Here is a 20,392-nt window from a genome sequence, read left to right as displayed (position 1 = left end):
CGCCGGCGTTGTCTCTGCGGCTCCACGTCGGCACCAGCTGCGGGGCAAGATGGAGGCGCTGATTTTGGTAGGAGCTGGAGGGGCGGCCAAGATGCTGCGATGTCCAGAGGGGCCGGGAGTCGGGGTTCAGCCTGAGTGGGAGGGGGTAGAAAGGGGAGTTCCGGGTAATCCTCGGGGTCCGAACGTTCTGCCGGTCCCTGGAATAGGCCTGTGGCCTAGTGCAGGAGCTAAAGCCTCGGTTTAGAGTAGGAAGCTCTGCCGGGGAGAGGGCAGAGTCAGTGGAAAGTTGAAGGGAGCACATGGAGTCCTTAGGACACATAGGATCGTGAGCGTACTGGATTGGGGTCCTTCAGATTCCCTCTGATTATGATCATTGTGGATGATATCCTGATTTGAGTTTCCCCAAAACTCCAAACTCGCCTCAAATTGTCAGAATAGAGTGCAGGTGTTTGTCATCGTAGGCTCCTCCTGATAGTTGTCACAGTGTGACTCTCCGTTGATAATTCCCCGTCATATTCCTTCAAAAAAACTATTTTCTTCTTCGGCTTCCTGCTATGTAGATTTGTCGTCATGAGGAATCAGTATTCCATCAGAGTTCTGGAATACCTGATAGAGTCAGCATGGATTGTGGAATATTTTTCCTTATTCTGGACTCGTTATTCTGTTCTCCTTTTCTCTCTTCATTTAAACTTTGGGAATTCTTATTGTAGGATCTGGGATGCCAACTATTCCTCTGGTTATGTAAAAATTTTGGTGGCTAAAGGGCACCTTTTCGCTCCCCTGTCCATATGATCCTTTTCGCTTGTTCAAAAAAATAAAATACTATTACTCCTTCTTTAGAACTGAACCAGAGCGTTTCTCTCAAAAAAGCCCCCCCCCTTTTCAATTTGGGGATTTTAATGTATATATATGTGGGTGTAGGGATTTAGCTCCCAGCTCCTTCCTTAATTGAGTTGAACTCTAGGCCTTTTTTTTTTTTTCCTTCAGCTCTTCACATGTACACATCCAGATCCTCATCAGGTAAAAGAGAATAACGGGTTTCAATTCCCCTCTTTCAAAATGGCAAAGATAGGGATAATTCCTTCCCATCATATGGGTTGTTTAAGTCTAGGTAGAAAGCTTTAAAATCTTATTAAAGACATTTTCTGTACCAAGCAGTTAACCAGTATTCTTTTTTTTTTTTTGGCACATGAATATTTATAGCAGCTTTATCACAATAGCTAAACAGTGGAAACAACTCAAATGTCCATCTCCTTCCGAATGGATAAACAAAATGTGACATATCCATACAATGGAATACAATTTGGCAATAAAAAGAAATAAAGCACTGATACATGCTACAACATGGATAACCTTGAAAACATATGCTAAGTGAAAGGAGCCAGTTACAAAAGACCACATAGTATATGATTTCATTTATATCCAATGTCTAGAATAGGCAAATGTGTAGAGACGGAAAACAGATTAGTAATTGCCTAGTGCTAGTGGGAGGAGAAGAGTGATGGGGAGTGATTGCTAGTGGGTGTGGGGTTTCCTTGGGGTGATAAAAATGTTCTAAACTTAGATTATAGTGAGAGTTTCATAACTTTATGAATATACTAAATACAGTTGAATTGTACACTTTAAATGAGTAAATGGTATGTGAATTATATCTTTTTTAATTTTTGAATTTGATTTATTTTTTTATACAGCAGGTTCTTATTAGTTATTTATTTCATACATATTAGTGTATATATGTCAATCCCAGTCTCCCAATTCATCCCCCCACCCCCACCCCCCCCCCTCCCCCGCCATTAACCAGTATTCTTAACCAGTTAACAGACTGGGATAAATTCTAGGGAATTAGTTTCTTTGGAAGTTTAAGAAATTTTTAGACTGCCCCCTAGATCTGTTTAGAAGGGAGCCTGCCTAGAGGTAAAGGAGTGAGGGTGATATTACTTGAGGAGCCCTTTTAACAAGGGATTTGTGTGTAGTGCTGAACTGAGGGACTTACATGTGAAAGTCTCTCTCACATTTTCTCTTACCTCAATTCTTGTCTCTGCTTCCTCAGCAAAGTCTGTTTCAACCTGCTTCTTCCTTATATCCATTTTAATCTATACCTAAGATGCTGCATTCACAGATCCTTGCTGACCTGGTCAGGTACCTCTGAAGTTTGCTCTAGAAACCTTACTGATTCTTTGTCATGAAGAACCTGTTTGATGGGGTAAGGGGAAACGAAGGTTTAGGGCAAAGGGCTTCCTCAAGGAAGCACGATCAAGACTAGGATTAGTTTTTGACTCCTAATCCTCCCAGACCAAGTGTCTCTCTGATGTTATCTCATCATGGGCTTTCCACATCTTCAATATGCCAAATTGTACTTTCAACTATCAGTTATATAAAGCTTTTGTTGGGGACAAAGTACCAATAGGTATCAGTTCTTGTGCTGGTTACCAGAGTTCTTAGGATATTAAATTAGTATTTTCCTTCCTCTGTGTCAGCCCTTCCCAACATTTGTGTGTGTGTGTGTGTGTGTGTGTGTGTGTGCTGTTTACTATTTTCAATATATTTTGGGCCCCCAATTAAGAATTTATGTACCTTTCTCACCATTCCAGCCCTTCTCAACTGGAGTTCCAGGGGAGACTTAAGCCCTAATGCCCTAAGGTGTCATTGTATGTAATGGATCAGCTTCTCTGTTTACACAGTGACACTAGTTTTGTACTATCCTTGGGAGAAGTGACAAAGTAGTATTTAAATAATTTTCAGTATTCAGTGGTTCAGATGAGGAACCGTGGTTGAGAATCAGGTGGTATTTCCTAAATTTTTATTTCTCTTCTCACTACCCTCACATACTGGCCCACGAAATTTAGCTCCATCTGGTTCAGAATCACCCTTCCGTACTGTTCCTTTTTATCTCATCCGCTCTGTGTACTCAGCGGCATCCCCTAATTCTTAGGTCACCATCTTTGTTATGAAAAGTGTAAGGAATTCCTTGGATTTTACCTTAGCTCTCTGCTGAGCTAAAGAGTTTACTGTGCCTGGATAGTATTTAACAAACCACTCCTTAGAGAGGGCAGGTACCTTCTAAAGTTCCTTTAGGCTTCCTCCTCTCACATTTCTGTTTCCTGGTTTGGCTGGCCCTCTGGGGAAACCTGATCAAAGCATATTCTTGTCTCCTCACCTCTACAAGACACATAGCCATAGGATATTTAGAAGAAGGGAAGAGTAAGCTAGAGGGGGGCAAGAAGAACCATCATTTGAAATTTGATCTGTTTATGGGAATTTCTAAATACCAATAGGTTCCCTTCATTTAGGTACTTTACAGTGGGTGAGTTTCTTTCTTGAATTAAGTAATCCAGCCCTACCTTTCAAGCAGATTTGTCTGATCTTTCTCGGGTCTCTTTTCATCTCCTTCCATTCCCAGTGCTTGATAATAAAGCCCCCAGCCCGCATCTTTGGACTCAGCTTCCTCTTTCCTGCTGTCTTCTGCTGGTTCTCTCTTAGTTGTGAATAGAGAGGGATCTCTGCAGGTCACCATTCTCCATTAACCACCTATGGAATCTTAAAGATAATGACTTATCCCCTTCCTCCTTCCCCTCTTTACCCTTTTTTCCTCAAAACTGAATTACTCTAGCAGTCTAGATCCTTAAATCTTTCCTCATAGGTTTCATTTTTCCTAATCCTCTCTGGATTCACTTTCTGAGTGCTTTTCCAGTGCTTTTCGGACTAGACTTCTTAATTTTATTCTTACTCTCCCCTTAATAAATTTCTATCCTAAAACAATGACCAGATCCTGAATTCTAAGCCTCATTCAAAAATCAGGGCATCCAGAGTGCACAAGAGTATGTGTATATATGGAGGAAGAAACTATGCAGAATACATCAGTGACTCTTAAAGGTTGATATTGCTCTGTGGCCTTTGCTTCCTGAATCATCTTAATGGGGCTTTTGTTAAATTCTTTTGGCACTAACAGTAGAGGTACTTGGCCTAAATGCCCCCTCCCCCTGCTCTGGGCAAAGGTATCAATTACATTAAGCCCCCAAAGCACTCCCATCTCGTTCCTGGCAGTCCCCTGTGCCCCTCTCCCAGCTGCGTCCTTGCCGGTGCCTGGCCCGTCCATTTCGTTAGGAGAAGCAATCTCCTCGTTCCTGCACTGTGGAGATATATTTCTCAGCTAGGGCGCGAGCAGTGCCAGCACTGCCCCCGGTGAGGTCCCTGGCAACCATAAAAATTTTTATTGTGATTATGTTGGTGTCGGGGTGTCCATCTGGGTTATTGCACACCTAGTTTAATTGATTGAAGTTTAATTTATTGACACTTCAAATTAAATGATCAGAATAAACTGTGCTGTTACTCTGGCCGGCTTGTTTTAATGGTTGATTGCTGGAAGCAGACCTCGGCTTGAACTAAAACCCCTAAAGAGCAATTGACGCTGCTTCTAACTCTCCCCATGTCTTGCCCTCCAAGAAGACCTCGTTATAGATTTCCGACGTATTTATATATATATTTTCCCTCTCCTTCACAGTGGTGGGAAAGAGTTGGTCCCCGGCAAGGTATAAATTATATCAGAGGTCTGGGGGAGCTGTCACATGGTCAAAAGAGGAGGAGGGGGCCTCCATGTGAAGAAAGCCAGACCCTTGAGAAGCCAGGTCTTCCCTGGGAGGCAGAGGATGAATGCAATTATCCAGATATTTGAGGGAGCCTAGTGGCAGATTTAGGGTCTTTTTCAGCTAGATACTTGCTACTGTTTTTTACTTTACTCCATCAACGTGACTTGGTTAGAGTCAGGATACTGACATGAAAACTAGTTATGGAAAGGGGAGCTAGAGAAGCAAATAAAGGATGGAACAGGGGTAAAGAATTAGTGCCTACCTACCCACTTATGCTAGAGTAAGTAGGAAGATGGAAGGCAGAGTGCCCATGGGCAGCTGATGAAGCTGGATTAGGAGGTTGGGTCCGTGCACATTATGAGAGGTCTGTCCTGGCAAGGGCCTTCTCACATTCTGCCTCTGCTGATTCTGCACAGAATAGGCTTTCCCTCAGATCAGATGATTAGAGGAGTTCTCCTATCCTTAGATTCCCTAGCCTGTGTCACCTCTTCTGGTGTTTGACTACCCTCACCTCTTCAGGAAGTCTTTCCTGTTGTGTAACCTAAGTCTTACATGCTGCAGATGAAGCCTACATCTCCTTTTTTGGATTTTTAATATTCCCACTATTAAGGCAGATATCCCCATCCACAGCCAGTTGGCCTGGACAGCTCTGTCTACCAATTTTCTCCAACTCCTTTTCTACTATTTGTGTAGTTTTTAGAGGGAGGCTGAAACTAGGGGAGAGGATAGCAGTTCTGTCTCGGGGGTTGATTTGGGGGAGCAAGTAGACTGAAAGATGAACACAGAGGCTGTCAATTCAGTCTTTCAGAGACTACCTTTTCGTTTTCAGAAGCAGATGGAGGGTGGGGTGGGGAGTAAATTATGATACAAATCATGACCAAGGACTCATCAGAAATAGATCTAGCCCCATTTGATTTTTCCCTTTGCTGCATGATATTTCAGTGAGAGCTCTTGGGTTATCAGACTGGGCAGGCAGGAAGTTCTCATGTTGCTCTCAGGCCTCAGGTGTGGAGTACTGTGATTTCTGCTTGTTCAGTTCATCTCTTCCCAGCAGTGCTCCTCGCTTTGTCCCTCATTTCTGTAATTCTTTCATTTCCAGAATAGTTGAAGAATTAGGGACTGTGTGACCCCCCCTGGGCAAAAAATTCTCTAGCAGACAAGCTTCTGGAATTTTAAGAAAGGACCTGAGACTTTGCATTCCTGAAGAGCTTGGGGCCTGGTTATCTTTGTCCTGCCTGTCTCACGGCCGTGAAATTTAATACTGAAAGCTGGAGGGGTGTGGTGCTGAGCTTAGCTCCCCCTGCTGGCTGTGTTAGTTTTCTCAATCATTTATTAATTTATGAAGGCCATACACATATTTATTGAAGTCATTATTCGGTGCCTGGCAGAGGAGAGGGGGTGATTTACAAAAGTATCACTCATTTCCCCCTTTTTTCCTCCCCTCCCTGCACCGTCTTTTTGTCTTCAGAGAGAATCTCATTTAATTCTAAACCTAGGTCTATGAACTCCTTGAAATCATAAAAATTTGTGAATGTGTATTTTTCTGGTAACAAGGTCCATAGATTTCGTCAGCTTATCAAAGGGGGTCTGCTGTAACTCAGAAAAGTTATTAACCTTAACTGATCTAGCTCAGGCCTCTCATTTCACTGATGAGAAAGCTGAGTCCCAGAGAAAGGTAGAACTTGAGTTAATGGCTGATGCAGACTATAATAAAGGATTTTAGGAGTTTAGAGACATTTTTTCCTGTAGTGGCAGACTTCTGGTGACCGTGCTTTCATGGTTTGTATCTGTCAGATAGGAAGATTCTTTCTAGGTGGCTCTTTCTGCCAACAGTTCTTCCTTCCTAAGACTTGTGTTCAGTTTCCTCTTAATAACCAATATTTGGTCTCAGGTCAGATGGGTAATGTTCTCTGGTACCTTGGCTCCTATTCTTTCCTGAGCTGTGCTGCCTGAATCTAAGCAACCCCCTGGGTAGTATGTGAAAACTGCCCTTCTCTGGCAAAACCTTTGGCTAATTCTTCTTTTCTTTTCATCTGAAGTCCCCAGGCTTGTGGCTGGCAAATTGGAGCCCTCAATCCCAGAGGAGCTTTTCATTTTAAAGAAATTGGTACAGAATCAGGGAGCAAAATACCTGCTTAGCCATGTGGAGCTGGGAGTGGTATCTAGAAATTTCTCCTAGTTTTTACTGTCTTGGTTTTACTTTATAAATAGGGTTGAGGGAAGAGCATCTTGTTTCTAGTTGATGGAGACCCATTGCCAAGCCAGGGTACTACTTTTTGGCATGGCCATAAAGATTTCTTTACAAGTGGGGAATGAAGAACTTTCTAGGAATCTCAACCAGATTCTTACTTGTGTCCTTTCAGCTTTGTGGATAGCATCCTCTAACTCCACAAAGACTTCTTGGCTCCCTCCCTCCTCCTCCATCCCCCACAAAGGATCAAATAAAATAATTAGTCATAGGCCTCAAATATCCTGTCTACCTGCTCCAAACACTACCCTAGTCCTCTTCTGGTGGCGTATCATGATCTTACCCCAGAGTGTCCTCTTACTATATACATTGTGGATAGACTTAATTCAGTGCTTTTTCAGGGCCCATCTCTCCTAGTTTGACTTACAAGATGCACAAATAGAGAGCTTTTCTCCAGAGCTGCCTTTTTAATATTTTTGCTAATGACTATAGTCCTGAGGAAGCTGCAGGTCATCCGAAGGCCCACAGGGGGCAGCACGAGGAACGACTCTTCCCTTCTAGTCCTCTGTGTGCTGGGGTAGGGGATATTGGGAGATGGTGATGTTTTTCACCAGGCTTCAGAAGCCCCTGATTGAGATAAAAGACTTGTTTGCAGCAGGCTCGTTGCTTGTTCGGTGTGGTTTCAGCTCTCCTGAGGAGTCCAGTCTAGTTTTCTTGATAATAAAAATGGACATGAAAATCTATCTGAGCCACCCACCGTCCCCAAAACCAATCTGCCTGCACATCATTTCCAGGCACCATTAGCATTTGAGGTGAAGTTCTGTTATACACTCAGGCTGTGGCTCTCTGAAAGTCAGTGCATCACAGAACTTTGTCTCGAAAGCTTTCTAGCAGCTACCCATTTGGGAATGGGAGGGAAGAATAGACCTTTTAAATCCTTTGAACATGGCCCTAAGCTTGTAGTGTCTTTCTCAATAATCAGCATTTAATGTGTTACAAGGTCAAGCCTAGTCCATTGTCCAGGAAGTCCATTTCTCAAGAGCTGGGAGTTATTTATAAACTTGCCCTTTGCAAAAAACTTAAAATGAAATTACATTATCAGTAATGGCTTCTGGGCCCTTTAAACTGGCTGGTTTTATGATATGAGAGGAGCTCCAGGCCCTCCCCACTCCTGAGAGGTAAAGGCCCCAGGCTGAAGTGGAACCAGCTGCAGTCAGGAGGTGGCAGGAGAAGTAAAGGAGAAGCTGCCAGTTCTGGCTGTAGCAGAGTGGAGAATTAAAGCAGCATTTAGGCTCTTGCCTAAGTTCTCAGCTTTATTTAGTGTGGTCATTTCTTTGGAAGTTTGAAATGACCAGCCTTTTCTCTAGTGCCGTCTTACCCTTTTCATACTTAGGGTCCCTTCTGGTCTTCTCCTTGCCTGCCTTTGCCTGTATTTTATCCTTCCCAGGAAGATCCATGTTTCTATTTTGGGGGTTTCCTTGATTGCGTCTTCTAGGAAGCCAGTGAAAAGAGCCAGGAGCAGGACCCAGGAATCTGTCTCTCTCTTTGCCGGCTGTTTTAGGCACTCTCTCACCCTGTTGGCCACAGAGGACTGTCTGACTGTCCTAGTTGGCTGGTGGCCATAAGGGTTTTTTTTTGTTGTTTTTTGTTTTTTTAATTTTTTGGCTGTGTTGGGTCTTAGTTGCTGCGCACTGGCTTTCTCTAGCTGTGGTGAGCAGGGGCTACTCTTCATTGCGGTGCGTGGGCTTCTCATTGCGGTGGCTTCTCTTGTTGCGGAGCACGGGCTCTAGGCACACGGGCTTCCGCAGCTGTGGCACACGGGCTCAGTAGTTCTGGCTCGCGGGCTCTGGAGCACAGGCTCAGTAGTTGTGGCGCACAGGCTTAGTTGCTCCGCGGCATGTGGGATCTTCCTGGACCAGGGATCGAACCCATGTCCCCTGCATTGGCAGGCGGATTCTTAACCACTGCACCACCAGGGAAGTCCTGCCATAAGGGTTTTTCTTTGCTTTGGGATCCCATTCTTTCTAGAGATGCCAGACTTTGTGGCTGCAGGCACGAGTTACCTGCGCCATATCAATGCCCGGTTTCAACCATTGGGAAGCTCTCTAAGGTTGCTGTGAATGCGGATAGCGAAACAGAGCCAAAGATTTCCAGGGAAAATGTTGTGGGAAAAATGATTTCTTCTAAATTTCCTTCCTTATGGACTTCTTTTCCTCTATTAAGAAAACTCATTCCCATGACTGTCTTCCTGTTGGTGAATCGAGGATCCAAGTTGCTATAGAACTGAGCCTGCTTTATGGGAAGATCTTTCTGTGGGGAATTAGGAGTTAGGAAAGCTGCTTTATTTGTGACTTTTTAGATGAGACTCTAGAGGACGTCCTTCTGCTAGACAGAGTCCCTTAGTTTGAGAGAGTGTTCCGGAGAGCAATGTGTATAGCATGGGCATCTTTAAGGAATGTCTGTCAGAGGAGGATGACTTGGTAGTAATATCACCCAAAATGGCCACACCAAAAAATCTACCTGTACGTGGATGTCTAATTATAAGAGAATTCCCTAGATGCTTACTGCATCAATAAATTTCTACTTTACTCTCAAACTTCATTTATTCTCATAATCATTCAATAAATATTGGGAGTTTAGTATATGTCAGGCATTGTTCTGGACACTTGTAATAAATCAGTGAAAGAAACAAAAATTTCTGTCCTCAAGAATCCAAGTGGGGAAAGCTTACATTCTTTTTTTTTTTTTTAATTTTTACTTATTTATTTATTTATTTTTGGCTGTGTTGGGTCTTCATTTCTGTGCGAGGGCTTTCTCTAGTTGTGGCAAGCGGGGGCCACTCTTCATCGCGGTGCGCGGGCCTCTCACTATCGCGGCCTCTCGTTGCGGAGCACAGGCTCTAGGCGCGCAGGCTCAGTAGTTGTGGCTCACGGGCCTAGTTGCTCCGCGGCATGTGGGATCCTCCCAGACCAGGGCTCGAACCCGTGTCCCCTGCATTGGCAGGCAGACTCTCAACCACTGCGCCACCAGGGAAGCCCAAAGCTTACATTCTTTATCACCCTGTTCTCAAAAGACTGGGTTCCCTTTACTCTCATTCTTAACTCCTTGAGCTAAGGTTGGTTCTTTGCATGGAACCATAAACCTCCTGGAGCCTTATGGGATAGTTTACCTTTGTAGAGGCTGCAGATCCTTGGCAGTGAATCTTTCCTCATCACCTTTGGGTCTTTGTTAAACATACGCTCGGAGAATATGTTTGGCCCTGTGAAGGCTGTGGGTTTCCTAAGTAGGGCCAGGAAACGGAGGTAGCAAAGCAACAGCCTTGTCTCAAAGCACGGGAGAAGGATATCCACGGTAAGTAACGCTGATTAGAAAGTCAAGGAATGTGAGCCTGCAGACACCTTCCATACGTCCCACCGCCTCCCTTCCCTTCCTCTTCTTCCTTTCCTGTTAGCTGGTTCCCTGGAAGTTGCAGGAGTGGAGGGGCTTTTGCAAAGTGATATGCTTTGAGTTTTAGTGTAACTGTTAAGGCTGAGACTCTGATTTCTTTTTCTTTTGTTTTTCTTTTTCTTTTTCTTTTGTTTTTTTTTTGTGGCTATGCCATGCAGCATGCAGAGTCTTAGTTCCCCGACCAGGGATCAAACCCATGCCCCCTGCAGTGGAAGCACAGAGTCTTAATCACTGGACCGCCAGGGAAGCCCCTGATTTCTTTGGGAGCCAGTTTCCTCAAAGGTTGCTTTTTGGTAGTGAAAGAACACTCCACTCCTGCTCCTTGTCTCCAGGCTCCAGAGTGTTTCTTAGACGGAGCCTCTTCTTACCGCTTCTTAACTACCACAAATTCAGATTGCTTTTTGTCTTGGCAAGTTAAGTGGTGGTCGTCAGGGTATAGTAGAGGAGTTGAGATCCTAGGGGAAGTCTTGGAAGATGGATGTCTCACTGGGCTGCATTCAGAACTGGTGTGTCTGTGTGTGAGTGTGTGCGTGCATGCGTGCTTGTTTCCACCTGCTCAGTATGTGGGTGGTTTAGGGAAGGCTTTCTTTATGCCTCTGCATTGCTACTGCATCGGGACTGCAGGAACTTCCAAGTACACTAGGGCAGTCAACGCTATTTTCAGAGAGCCTCGTGCAGTGCCTGTTAATTAATCTGGTTACATTCCACATTCCATACCCACCTGTGCATGGGAGACCAGGGAGGGAGAGTAATTTGGAAACTAACTGTAGCATAATATTTGGAAATAACAAATATTAAGCCCTCTGTGAGTCTGGCTCATAGAAATTGTTTCTCTGGTGCTGCTTTGGGTCCTTTGTTGAAATGTCCCCTCCCTCAATTCAGTTCATTTACCACTTGGTCATTCTCAGTGGGAAATGTCAAAATCTAACCAGGTTGGGATAGGGGACCTACAGAGGCACCTCTGTATCCCCTTGCAGCCCCAGTGGGACCAGGGGAAGGTATCTGGTTTGCTAATGGTGGCAAGAGCCTTCAGGACTGAAGGTATGTTCATATCTCTTCAGGAACCCTCCCTGTATACTGTCAAAGCCATCCTGATTCTGGACAATGATGGAGATCGACTTTTTGCCAAGGTGAGATTCCCTTTCAGGTTAGTTTAGGAGCAAAGACAGACTTTTTCTGAGCTTTGGATCTTGGGACTGGCCCTATTAACTCATATTCATCCACACATAATTTTGAGAATTCTTCCATCTACCTCTGACTACTCCAGATAAAACCTAAACTGCTCCTGTTTCTTAGTTGCCCTGCTTCCCTACTTGCCATCCTTAGACTTTGTCATCAACATCAGAACAGGAAAAAGCTTTGGAACCTTGGTTTCTGAACAAAGCAATGTCTAGATGTGAGAAGCAGCCTGCCCATGCCCATCACTCCTGTCCCTTTCTCTTCTACCTCATAATCCTGCCTGGGTTTTTCCAGGGAATTCTCTTGCAGCTCCAGGGTTCCAGTCCTAGGTCTCCAGTCACCACCAAGCTTGTTACCTCCTGAGTTCCCCAGTGGGATGTTTCTAACTTTGGATCTATTGAAAGAGAGGAGAAAGGACACCCCTCTCCTCTCCCTCCATATTCTCCCCCTCCTGGAGAAATTTTTTCCGTCCCTGGTGGATTAACTCTGGGCGAGCATAGTATAAATCAATCAGCAGGTAGAGATTAGTTTAGAATTCACCAGCTGTTCCTCCCTGTAATTGGATGTAACTATGCAGGACACCTTTTGAAACAGTTATCCAGTTACTAAATGCCAGCCCTGTTATAGGTCTTCAGCTGACTGCAACGGATTAGCCCCTAAAGAGCAGAGCGATTTAGCAGCCTGCATCTCCACCCCCTTGCCAGGGAGAGCTTGGGAGTGGGCTCCACAGTGTGCTAGCTTGCCTCCCACTTCTTCCAGTTTGCTGGAAAGGAAGCTAAGATACAGGAGATCAGAGAGCACAGGCAGGGCTTGCCCTTCTGTAGAGGAGGTGTTTGCAGCCCTTCCCCATTCCTCAGCCCTGCATAGTGAGGGCCTGGTGCCTTTCGTGTTCTCTAGCAGTGCGCCCTGACCTGGGGTGGCACCTGGGAATGGCCTCAGGGTTGCTGCCCTAGAATGCAGACGGGGCAGAGCCTCATCACAGGGCTTCTAGGCCTCTTGCCCTTCCAGTCTGAGAACTGTGAGGCGGGGTGGCTTGTAGCAGGGTCCTGAAAAACCTCGTTTTGTATCCGATTACTCACTGCCCATTCCCTCCCTCTGTAGTTCTCCCTTCTTCGTGTGAGTATTTCTCCCTCACCCCACGCCTTGAAGGAGAGAAATCCAAGATCCAGGGCAAAACAGTCACTAGTCATTCTGGGCTCCCAGCTCTAATGACCCAACTCATCTCCTTTCCCTCTGACCAGTACTATGACGACACCTACCCCAGTGTCAAGGAGCAAAAGGCCTTTGAGAAGAACATTTTCAACAAGACCCACCGGACTGACAGTAGGTCGTCTTCCTTTCACTACTCCCTGCAGTGGGAGAGCCACAGTGGGAAGGGGGCGGCAGCGGGGCGGTGGAGAAAGGGCAAAATGACTCTGCCTCCTTCTTCTCTTTCTTCCTCCTCCCCTCATATAATAAACTCTTCAGAAATGTAATGGAGAGGTGAGTGTACCTCACGCGGGAATACCGTGCTAGAAGGTTGGCTGTTAGCTACCTGTCTAGTCCCCGGATTTATGAGCCTCACTTGACAAATTTAACTGCAGCTCTGCTTATTGTACCGCATCCATTAGGGCAGGTAAATGGAAGTCTGTAAAGGTGACTGCTCTGCATTTTCACCTCCGAAGGATTGACTAGTATCCTGTCTCGTATACAAGGAGGGAAATAAGGCTACTGGTGGCTGGGGGGTAGGAGCAGTTAGAGGAGAAGATACTTAGACTCCCCCAAGTTTACACTTGCTGCCCTCTGCTACCACCCGAAAAGAAAAAGCAGGTCCACTTCAGTCTTTGGGGGTCATTAAGACCTGCCTCACCTCAGCCCCACACAGCTGGATACCAGGAGTTCATGGTAACTCCCTCTTTCCTACTTCTTTGTCTCAGGCCACCCACCGTTTCCACCTTTGTTCCCCCCACAGGTGAAATTGCCCTCTTGGAAGGCCTGACAGTGGTATACAAAAGCAGCATCGATCTCTATTTCTATGTGATCGGCAGCTCCTATGAAAATGAGGTGAGGATCCCCACCCCTCTTTGCTGTCTCTGCTCTCCCCTCCTGAACCACCGGCAGGCCCTCGTGACTGGTTCTGGGCCCTAGGACTGCCACGTCCCTGTGTCCCTCTGGTGTCTGACTGGCTAACGAAGTTGTCGGAGATCCCCGTCAGCCTCACAGACACGGCCGAGCAACTGAATCAACCTAGAATTGAAGTTTTCCCAGATTTCTGTGTCCATGTAGGACACACCATCTATGTTTTGATACATACTAACGTGTAATACCAATGGCCTTCCCTGGATAGTGTTTTTAAGATGGATTTCTGAGGTGTGGTCAGGGTTCAGGGGCTGCTTGCTCCTGCTGTGCAGGGTCCACACCTGACTGAGTTCGGGTCACTTAGGCAACATTGTGGGTCACGTCGAAGCCATACGTTCTGAGTGGCTCTCTGAAGACTGTGGGTGTAGTCCTAACCTGCTTCCTAAGCTCAGGAAAAGCTATTTACCTCAGGTCACAACCTCTAGGAGAGTAGATAGGTAAAAATAAGCCCCTACATAATTTGAGGCAAAAGTCAAAGTTTGAGAGAACCAACTCTTCCTGAGTTCTTATTGCTGCAAGTGCTTTGTAGAATACATTGTTATTTAAACCTTACAGCACTTCTATGAGTTTTGGGCATTAGTGCCCTTGTTTTATAGGTGAGGAAACTAAACCTTGAGGAACCATATGAAATTACTTATATTTGACCACTGTCGGACTACAAAAGTGGCAGTTTCATGTGGTTCAAACTGATAACTTTCCCAGGGTCACACATCTAGAAATGGCTCGGCTGGGATTTAAGCCCAGATCTGTCTGACTCCAAAGTCCATTCTCTCTTGACAACAGTCTGACCTCAGCTATTGCTTGGTTAATGATTTTTCTACCGAAGACATAGGGTAACACATATACAGTTGGTAAAGACGTGAAGAAGACTGTGACAGGAAAGTTCTGTTTGAACAGTCTGGTCAAAGAGAGACCTAAAATCATGGGGTCATGAAGCAGAATTTATTTCTGTGGGAAGCCACAGGTCCTCTTCCTGTTTTACTCTCACTTCCACCTTATGCTGTTGGTCCTTTGTGAAAGCCTGAGTCTTTTGATGCTTAATGAGTTAGAGGGCTTTGTCTTCAGGTAGCAGCTTTCAGGGCCTTGAACCTTATCCTTCTGCTGCTTCTGTCTCCAAACAGCTGATGCTCATGGCTGTTCTGAATTGCCTCTTCGACTCATTGAGCCAGATGCTGAGGTGAGCAGGCCATTCTTGACATCTGTTTGCGAGGGACAGTCACTGTTCTTCAGGTCCAGGGATTTGTGGGGGATGAGCAGAGGCTCTGGGGAGTTGATTTACCTGGAGAAGTCGGGCTTATTATTTCAGAGTAATTCGCACTGATGGGGCGGACTGGATGGGCGAGTGTGTTACTCCTGTGGAATAATTCTCCTGAGAAAAGGGACCGGGAAGGAGCAGAATCTTTGCCTCTGTGTCTGCTCTCGCATCCCCCAGTGGCTCTGTCAGAGTTCCAAGCACCCTCAAGGTGCTTTCCCGGGCTTCATTCTTTACATTCGCGGTAGAGAAAGGGCAAGCATTGGGAAATGTCCCAGATGCAACAGCAGCACCCTGGGAATGGAGGCAGCACTCACAATTTTTCACGTCCGGCCCTTAGTTTTTCCTTCTAGAGCGCAGGAAGAATGTGCCTTTTACCCTCTCCTCCCCGTCCACCTCCCCACCAGCCCTCTGTTCCCCATGCAGATGAGCAATAGAAGAGGTACAAGATACTTTTCCTGAAAACATCCAGGGCTCCCAAGTGAAGCCAGTACAGACAGCCATGCGCACAGAGCAGAATCAGCAGGCGCTCTCAGCCCCACAGAATCAGCAGGGTGAACGGCTCAGATTTCCTCAGGAAGGGGATGATTTATTTCTTAGCCAGGTGATTGAATAGACTTCATTTCGGTGATCTAGTGAAAGAGTCCAACTGACGGATGTGACTGGCCGTAGGCACCAACCACCAGACCTGAGGCTGGTGGATGCCGGGCCCTGGCAGTTCCCAGCCCCCTAGCTGGGCTTCTTTTCAAGGCCTAAGCAGAGCTGGGGGAGCTGGTGGTGGGAGCAGAGAGAAGCTTGGAAGGCTTATCAGAGCTTGAGTGCAAACAGAGTTTGCACTCAGCCCCTCCTCACCTCCCGCCACCTCCAGATTGAGTTTTAGCTCTGTGTGTTCCCTCTTTTCCACCCACTGATGTCAGTGTTCATGAGCAATGTTGTGAGCAGCATCATGGCAGGTAGGAAAGAAACAATAGCTCTGGAAATCAGCCCTTGAATAGTCAGAAGTTGACTGTGTGTATATTTTGAATCTCTTTCCTGGCATCCCTGATCATTACTCAGCAAATAAGAGTAGGAAGGGGGTTAGAATGGGTTAGCCAGAAAGTGCTTATTTACTTCTTTGTGTGGTTCGTGGAGACATATATTGGTCTAGTTTAGGCTCCCCAGCTCAGACAATGTCCTAGGATCCCTTTCACACTCAGGCTGGGTTTTCTCTTCTCTCGGGGACTCAGGAAAAATGTAGAAAAGCGAGCTCTGCTGGAGAACATGGAGGGGCTCTTCTTGGCTGTGGATGAAATCGTAGACGGAGGGTGAGTGCTCGGACCTCCCTGGACCTCCCTGGATCTGGGGTGAGGGGTGGGGCCACTGCCCCTGTCCGAAGGCAAGGGGGCCGAGTGACCAGTTTCCCCACAGTAAGTTGGTTCTTCAGGACAGAGTGAACAATGGTCTCTTCTTTGTCTTTTCAGGGTGATCCTGGAGAGCGATCCCCAGCAAGTGGTACACCGGGTGGCGTTAAGAGTAAGCAGAACTATCTCCCCTCTACATCCCCCATCTACTCACCCTCCAGGGCCAGACCTGCTAAATGATCTAAGGGTTGGGGCTTGTAGAATACATACTTGTAGAATACTGTCTCCTTCCCTTTCAAATTCTCATTGTCTCAAAGAAGGGAAGCAGGAGGAATATATTTCTGCCCCTCACCTGGTACCTAGCATCTCATGCAGTCTGCACAGAGTGGACATTTAATACATACTTATTAAATCAAAGATGAAATAAAGGGAACTTTAATATTGATGGTTCCGAAACGATAAAGGAATTTGAGGTTGGCTTCTTCTTCCTGTGGGGATGAATCCCAATTATCTGAGGCAGAGGAATGTCTTCCTTGTCTTTTAAAGTCTTTTAGGACTGAGAACAGTACCTCTCCGTCAGGAAGTACTTATGTGCCAGAACCTCTGTTCTCTTTGGTGCTAGTGATAGCAGAAAGAGGCCTCTGAGTTAACCAGAGAAAGCTCCAAGTCTGCTGGGTGCAGAGAGAGCCTGCCAGCAAATTGTAGAGGTGCAGAGATGCCTGAGCAGAGCCAGTCTCTCCATTCACAGAATGTCCCGGCTCTGACCTCCACAGAGTGAAGGCTGACAGTGCCGGGTAATGGGAAATCTTCTCCCTTAACTGCCGTGGGCTCCATTTGCATAGTTTAATCTTCTCCTCTAACATATGTCTCTATGTGGCAAGAGAGAAGGTCCCCCCCCACCCCACGCCTTCACCAGCTCCCTCCTTCCCCTTCTCAGGCTGCTGTTGCAGCAGTTTATTTCTTCAAATTAACATGCTGTCGTTACCCATCAGGCCTTGCGGGATCCATTAAACTACCCTGGGCTCCCCCTTATCCTCTCCCTAGCGATATTGATATTCAGGGAAGGTCTTCTCTGACTAGGGAATCTGGTCTCCCATCCTCAAGTTGAGGATCAGATAACCTGCTGATTACCTGGAATGGAATAAATCTTTTAAGAAGTCCTCCTGCCTTAAAACAGAAGATGGATGAAATGACCCTTTTTTGCTCAACAGTCCCTCTGGCCAAGTAAAACTGTGGCTGTACTAACTAGTCCCTAGGAGGGACTGAGAAGGTTAGGGCATGTGCCCTTTGCTTCAGTTTAAAGGACCACCTCTTCCTTCTCCATTGTCCCACCTCAGTCAGGTCTTACTCCAGCTTTCTTCCACGCTGAATGCTTGTCTCTCTGTGCCGTAGGGAGAAGATGTCCCCCTTACGGAGCAGACCGTGTCTCAGGTATGACTGTCTTCCTTCGTCCTCTCCAGATGGACTGGGTCACTAAAGAGGCTAGCATAGTATTCCACCCCAACCCACCAAGCCTGAATTCAGGAGACTAGAGACTGAAGACACATCTTCTTGGGCTCCCTCCTAGTCCAGAAAACTGGGGCTCATATAGCCTGCCGCTCCCTACCCCACTCCAACTCCTATCCCAGTTTCCTATGAGCAGTAGGCTGTCAGCCTTGCTCTGTACCCTTCAAACCCTCCCTGCCTGATGCCTCATTCAGTGATTTATTCCCCAGCAGAAGCTTGCCTTAAGCAGATGATCTGTGTGCGTGCACACACACACACTCTCTGTCTTTCTCTTATTATTCAAATGAGGGCTAAGCTGGAAATGCATATTCTAGAATTTGCAGGTTTTGCAGATCGATCTTGCTACTTTGCAGAGAGATTGTCTACCTGATGCGGAGGGGGGCCAGGGAGGGATTCTGTTTTCTACCCACTTGGAATTCTTACCAAGAAGTCCATCTGGATGTGGTAAAACTCTCCCCCCGCCACCCCGCTTTAACATATGTCTGGTAACCCCCAGTTTTTTTCTTTCCTCCCAGGTATACCTCTTCTCTCTTCATCCCCCCAGTGGACTTGAATTTTTTTGGAATTTCCCAAACTGATAGTCCTCTAGGGCCTTAGAGAGCTTCTTCCCATCCCTCTACCCTTGGGGATTTTCTATTTGCCAATCTTCTAAGGACAGGGAAGGCAAGTGAGGGGAAGGAGAGACCCATCCCCCCACCCCCACCCCCCAGCAAGCCCCTCAATGCCACCCTTGTCCCTGCAGGTGCTGCAGTCAGCCAAAGAACAGATCAAGTGGTCACTCCTTCGGTGAAGACCCCACTGTTCCTGGCTCCTCACCCCCTCAAAAAATCCACATGTCTGCTGTGACTTCTCATCCAGCCCCCCAACTGATGCTCTCAGGGTCATCTCGGGGATAACAGGGATCCTTAAGTCTCCATCCTGTCTGTGGTTGCCCCCTCGCAAACCCGTATACGCCTCCCGTTCCTTCTCGCTCTTTTTTGCAGTCCTGGGAGTAAAGCTGTCAGCAGATTTGGACACAGGGCAGGGGAAGCACCCTCTTCCTTGCTCGACTGGATTATGCTCCCATGCTCTCCTATCCCCCATATTTTCTCCTCCACTTCTGTGCCCTTTGCTGCAGCTACACTTCAGATCAAAGCAGGAGAAAGAATGTGCTGAGTGTTTTCCTCCCTTTGCCTTTACCCTGCCTTCATCCCAACAGCCCATATGTCCAGCAAGGGGAGAGAGAGAATTCTTTTCTGTAGAAGGAGTGCGGGTGGGGAGAGGCATATGAAGTCTCAGCCACAGCCCCACTTTCTGGCCTCGGTATTTTCTCCCATTCCTTCTTACTGCCCAGGCCTCCAGCCTTGGAAAAAAGATTGGGAACAGCTCATAGGCAGGGGACAGAGTGGAAGGAGCAGTGATTTAAATTTTATTGGAGAGGGCTTATAAAATTCTGTATTTCAGACACAGCTGCATTTTTTACCCTGATCCTGGCTTATAGCTTCAAAACTTCTGTGGTCTGTGAGTGTTCGTTGTGGGAGTGTCTGTCTCTCGGTCTGATACCTTAACTTTCCACCTTCACTACCCGTGCGAGCTCTGCCTGGCTTGCCCTGTCTGTGCTCTGGAGCCAAGCCAGTCCCTGATCTAAAACTCCATTCTAGTCTTGGGAAGAAGAGTTTCTGCTCAGAACTGGGGACGGGGTGGAATTTATGACTTGGGCCTCTGGGCTCTCTCAGTCCCCTTCTCTCTCCCGCATGCACCTCACTCCTCTGCCTTGGGTCTGTGATCTCTGCTGCCTAACCCTGTCCTCTCTCTGCCTCAGCCTTACATCCGGGCGGTAGGTCTGGGCGCCTTCCTTCCCTAGGTCGCTGAGAGAGGTGCCTTTCTTCAGAAGACCTTTGGGATTTGGATTTCCCCAGGAAGACGGAGGATGGGACACCCACTGTTGGGTCATCTCTCCCCTTGACCCAAAACTTCCCACAAAAATGTCTCAAGAAACCTTCCTGAGACTTAGCGTTCTGCCCCCACCCACTAACTGCCAGTTCTCCAAGTGGGGCGGATAACTGGGCATCCTGGAGGGGGCATTTTTGTGTAAGAGATGTACGGAGTCAGGATGATAGCCACCTTCATATACTGCTCTGCGCAAAGAGGAATAAAACATTTCTTTTTCCAAACTGCCTTTGTGTGATGTTTCCATTCCTCTTCCTCTCTTCTTGGCAGCTGCTCCTATTCCTCTAAACACCCCCCCCCACGCCCGCTCCCCCTCTTATAATATTTCTTCCCTCCCACCTCAGAGAATCCCCAGCATTCTGCCCCCCACCCCCCATCCCTAATTTACGGGGCTCTTTGCCTCCTTGGCATCTCCCCGGCCACTCGCCTGGAAATTGGCGCCAGGGGTGGGGTAGGGATGGTATTTTCTCAGTGGGAGTCCCAGGGAACTGAGTGCTACCCCACCACCCCCGAAGCCAGCTGCCTGCTCCCGCCTCAGCCATTAGTAACCTGGAGACGCGCACCTGCGTGGGGGCCGCCTGCAGCCCCGGCTCCCTCCCTGCACCTCCCTCTCCCGCTCCGAAATGGCGCTGAGCGGGTTATTTATCGGAGCCAGTGCTGCTCCAGAAGGTCAGGACAGTGGTGTAAATAACCTCTCCTCGCCATTTCCCCGTCCCTCCAGAGCCTGCTCCCCTCCCCCTCCTCCACCTTTCTTCGCACAAATGAATGTGGCTGGGCTGGCGCAGAGCCTGGCCCTGCATCTTAATGGGGCGGTGAGCTCACAAGATGGATTTAGCTGGGGGTTTTA

General features: G+C 47.0%; 1 protein-coding gene across 3 annotated transcripts; it reads left to right on the top strand.

Annotated features, from left to right (window-relative positions):
- The first annotated feature begins 12 nt into the window (after window positions 1–12).
- On the top strand, window positions 13–19,764 carry COPZ1 (COPI coat complex subunit zeta 1). Of its 3 annotated transcripts, XM_061205012.1 has the most exons (10): window positions 33–67; window positions 988–1,020; window positions 11,283–11,351; window positions 12,642–12,723; window positions 13,352–13,443; window positions 14,640–14,695; window positions 15,997–16,074; window positions 16,231–16,282; window positions 17,503–17,541; window positions 18,359–19,764. In XM_061205012.1, the coding sequence occupies exons 1-10, from the start codon at window positions 50–52 to the stop codon at window positions 18,404–18,406; spliced, it is 567 nt and encodes a 188-aa protein (XP_061060995.1). In that variant the 5' UTR covers window positions 33–49; the 3' UTR covers window positions 18,407–19,764. The 3 variants fall into 3 exon arrangements, with proteins under 3 accessions (XP_061060997.1, XP_061060995.1, XP_061060994.1); XM_061205014.1 differs by lacking the exon at window positions 988–1,020 and having other exon boundaries at window positions 13–67; XM_061205011.1 differs by lacking the exon at window positions 988–1,020 and having other exon boundaries at window positions 42–67; window positions 11,199–11,351.
- The last annotated feature ends 628 nt before the right edge of the window (window positions 19,765–20,392 follow it).

This window comes from Eubalaena glacialis, chromosome 11, assembly GCF_028564815.1.
Source record: "Eubalaena glacialis isolate mEubGla1 chromosome 11, mEubGla1.1.hap2.+ XY, whole genome shotgun sequence".
In the NCBI taxonomy this organism is placed as follows: Eukaryota; Metazoa; Chordata; class Mammalia; order Artiodactyla; family Balaenidae; genus Eubalaena; species Eubalaena glacialis.
This window is presented reverse-complemented; position numbering and strand designations above follow the sequence as displayed.

Excerpts from the sequence above, each read along its gene's own strand:
- COPZ1 (XM_061205011.1), top strand. Across the intron at positions 12,724-13,351 it reads CAAGACCCACCGGACTGACA|GTGAAATTGCCCTCTTGGAA; the intron begins GTAGGTCGTCTT and ends TTCCCCCCACAG. Across the intron at positions 17,542-18,358 it reads CGGAGCAGACCGTGTCTCAG|GTGCTGCAGTCAGCCAAAGA; the intron begins GTATGACTGTCT and ends TTGTCCCTGCAG.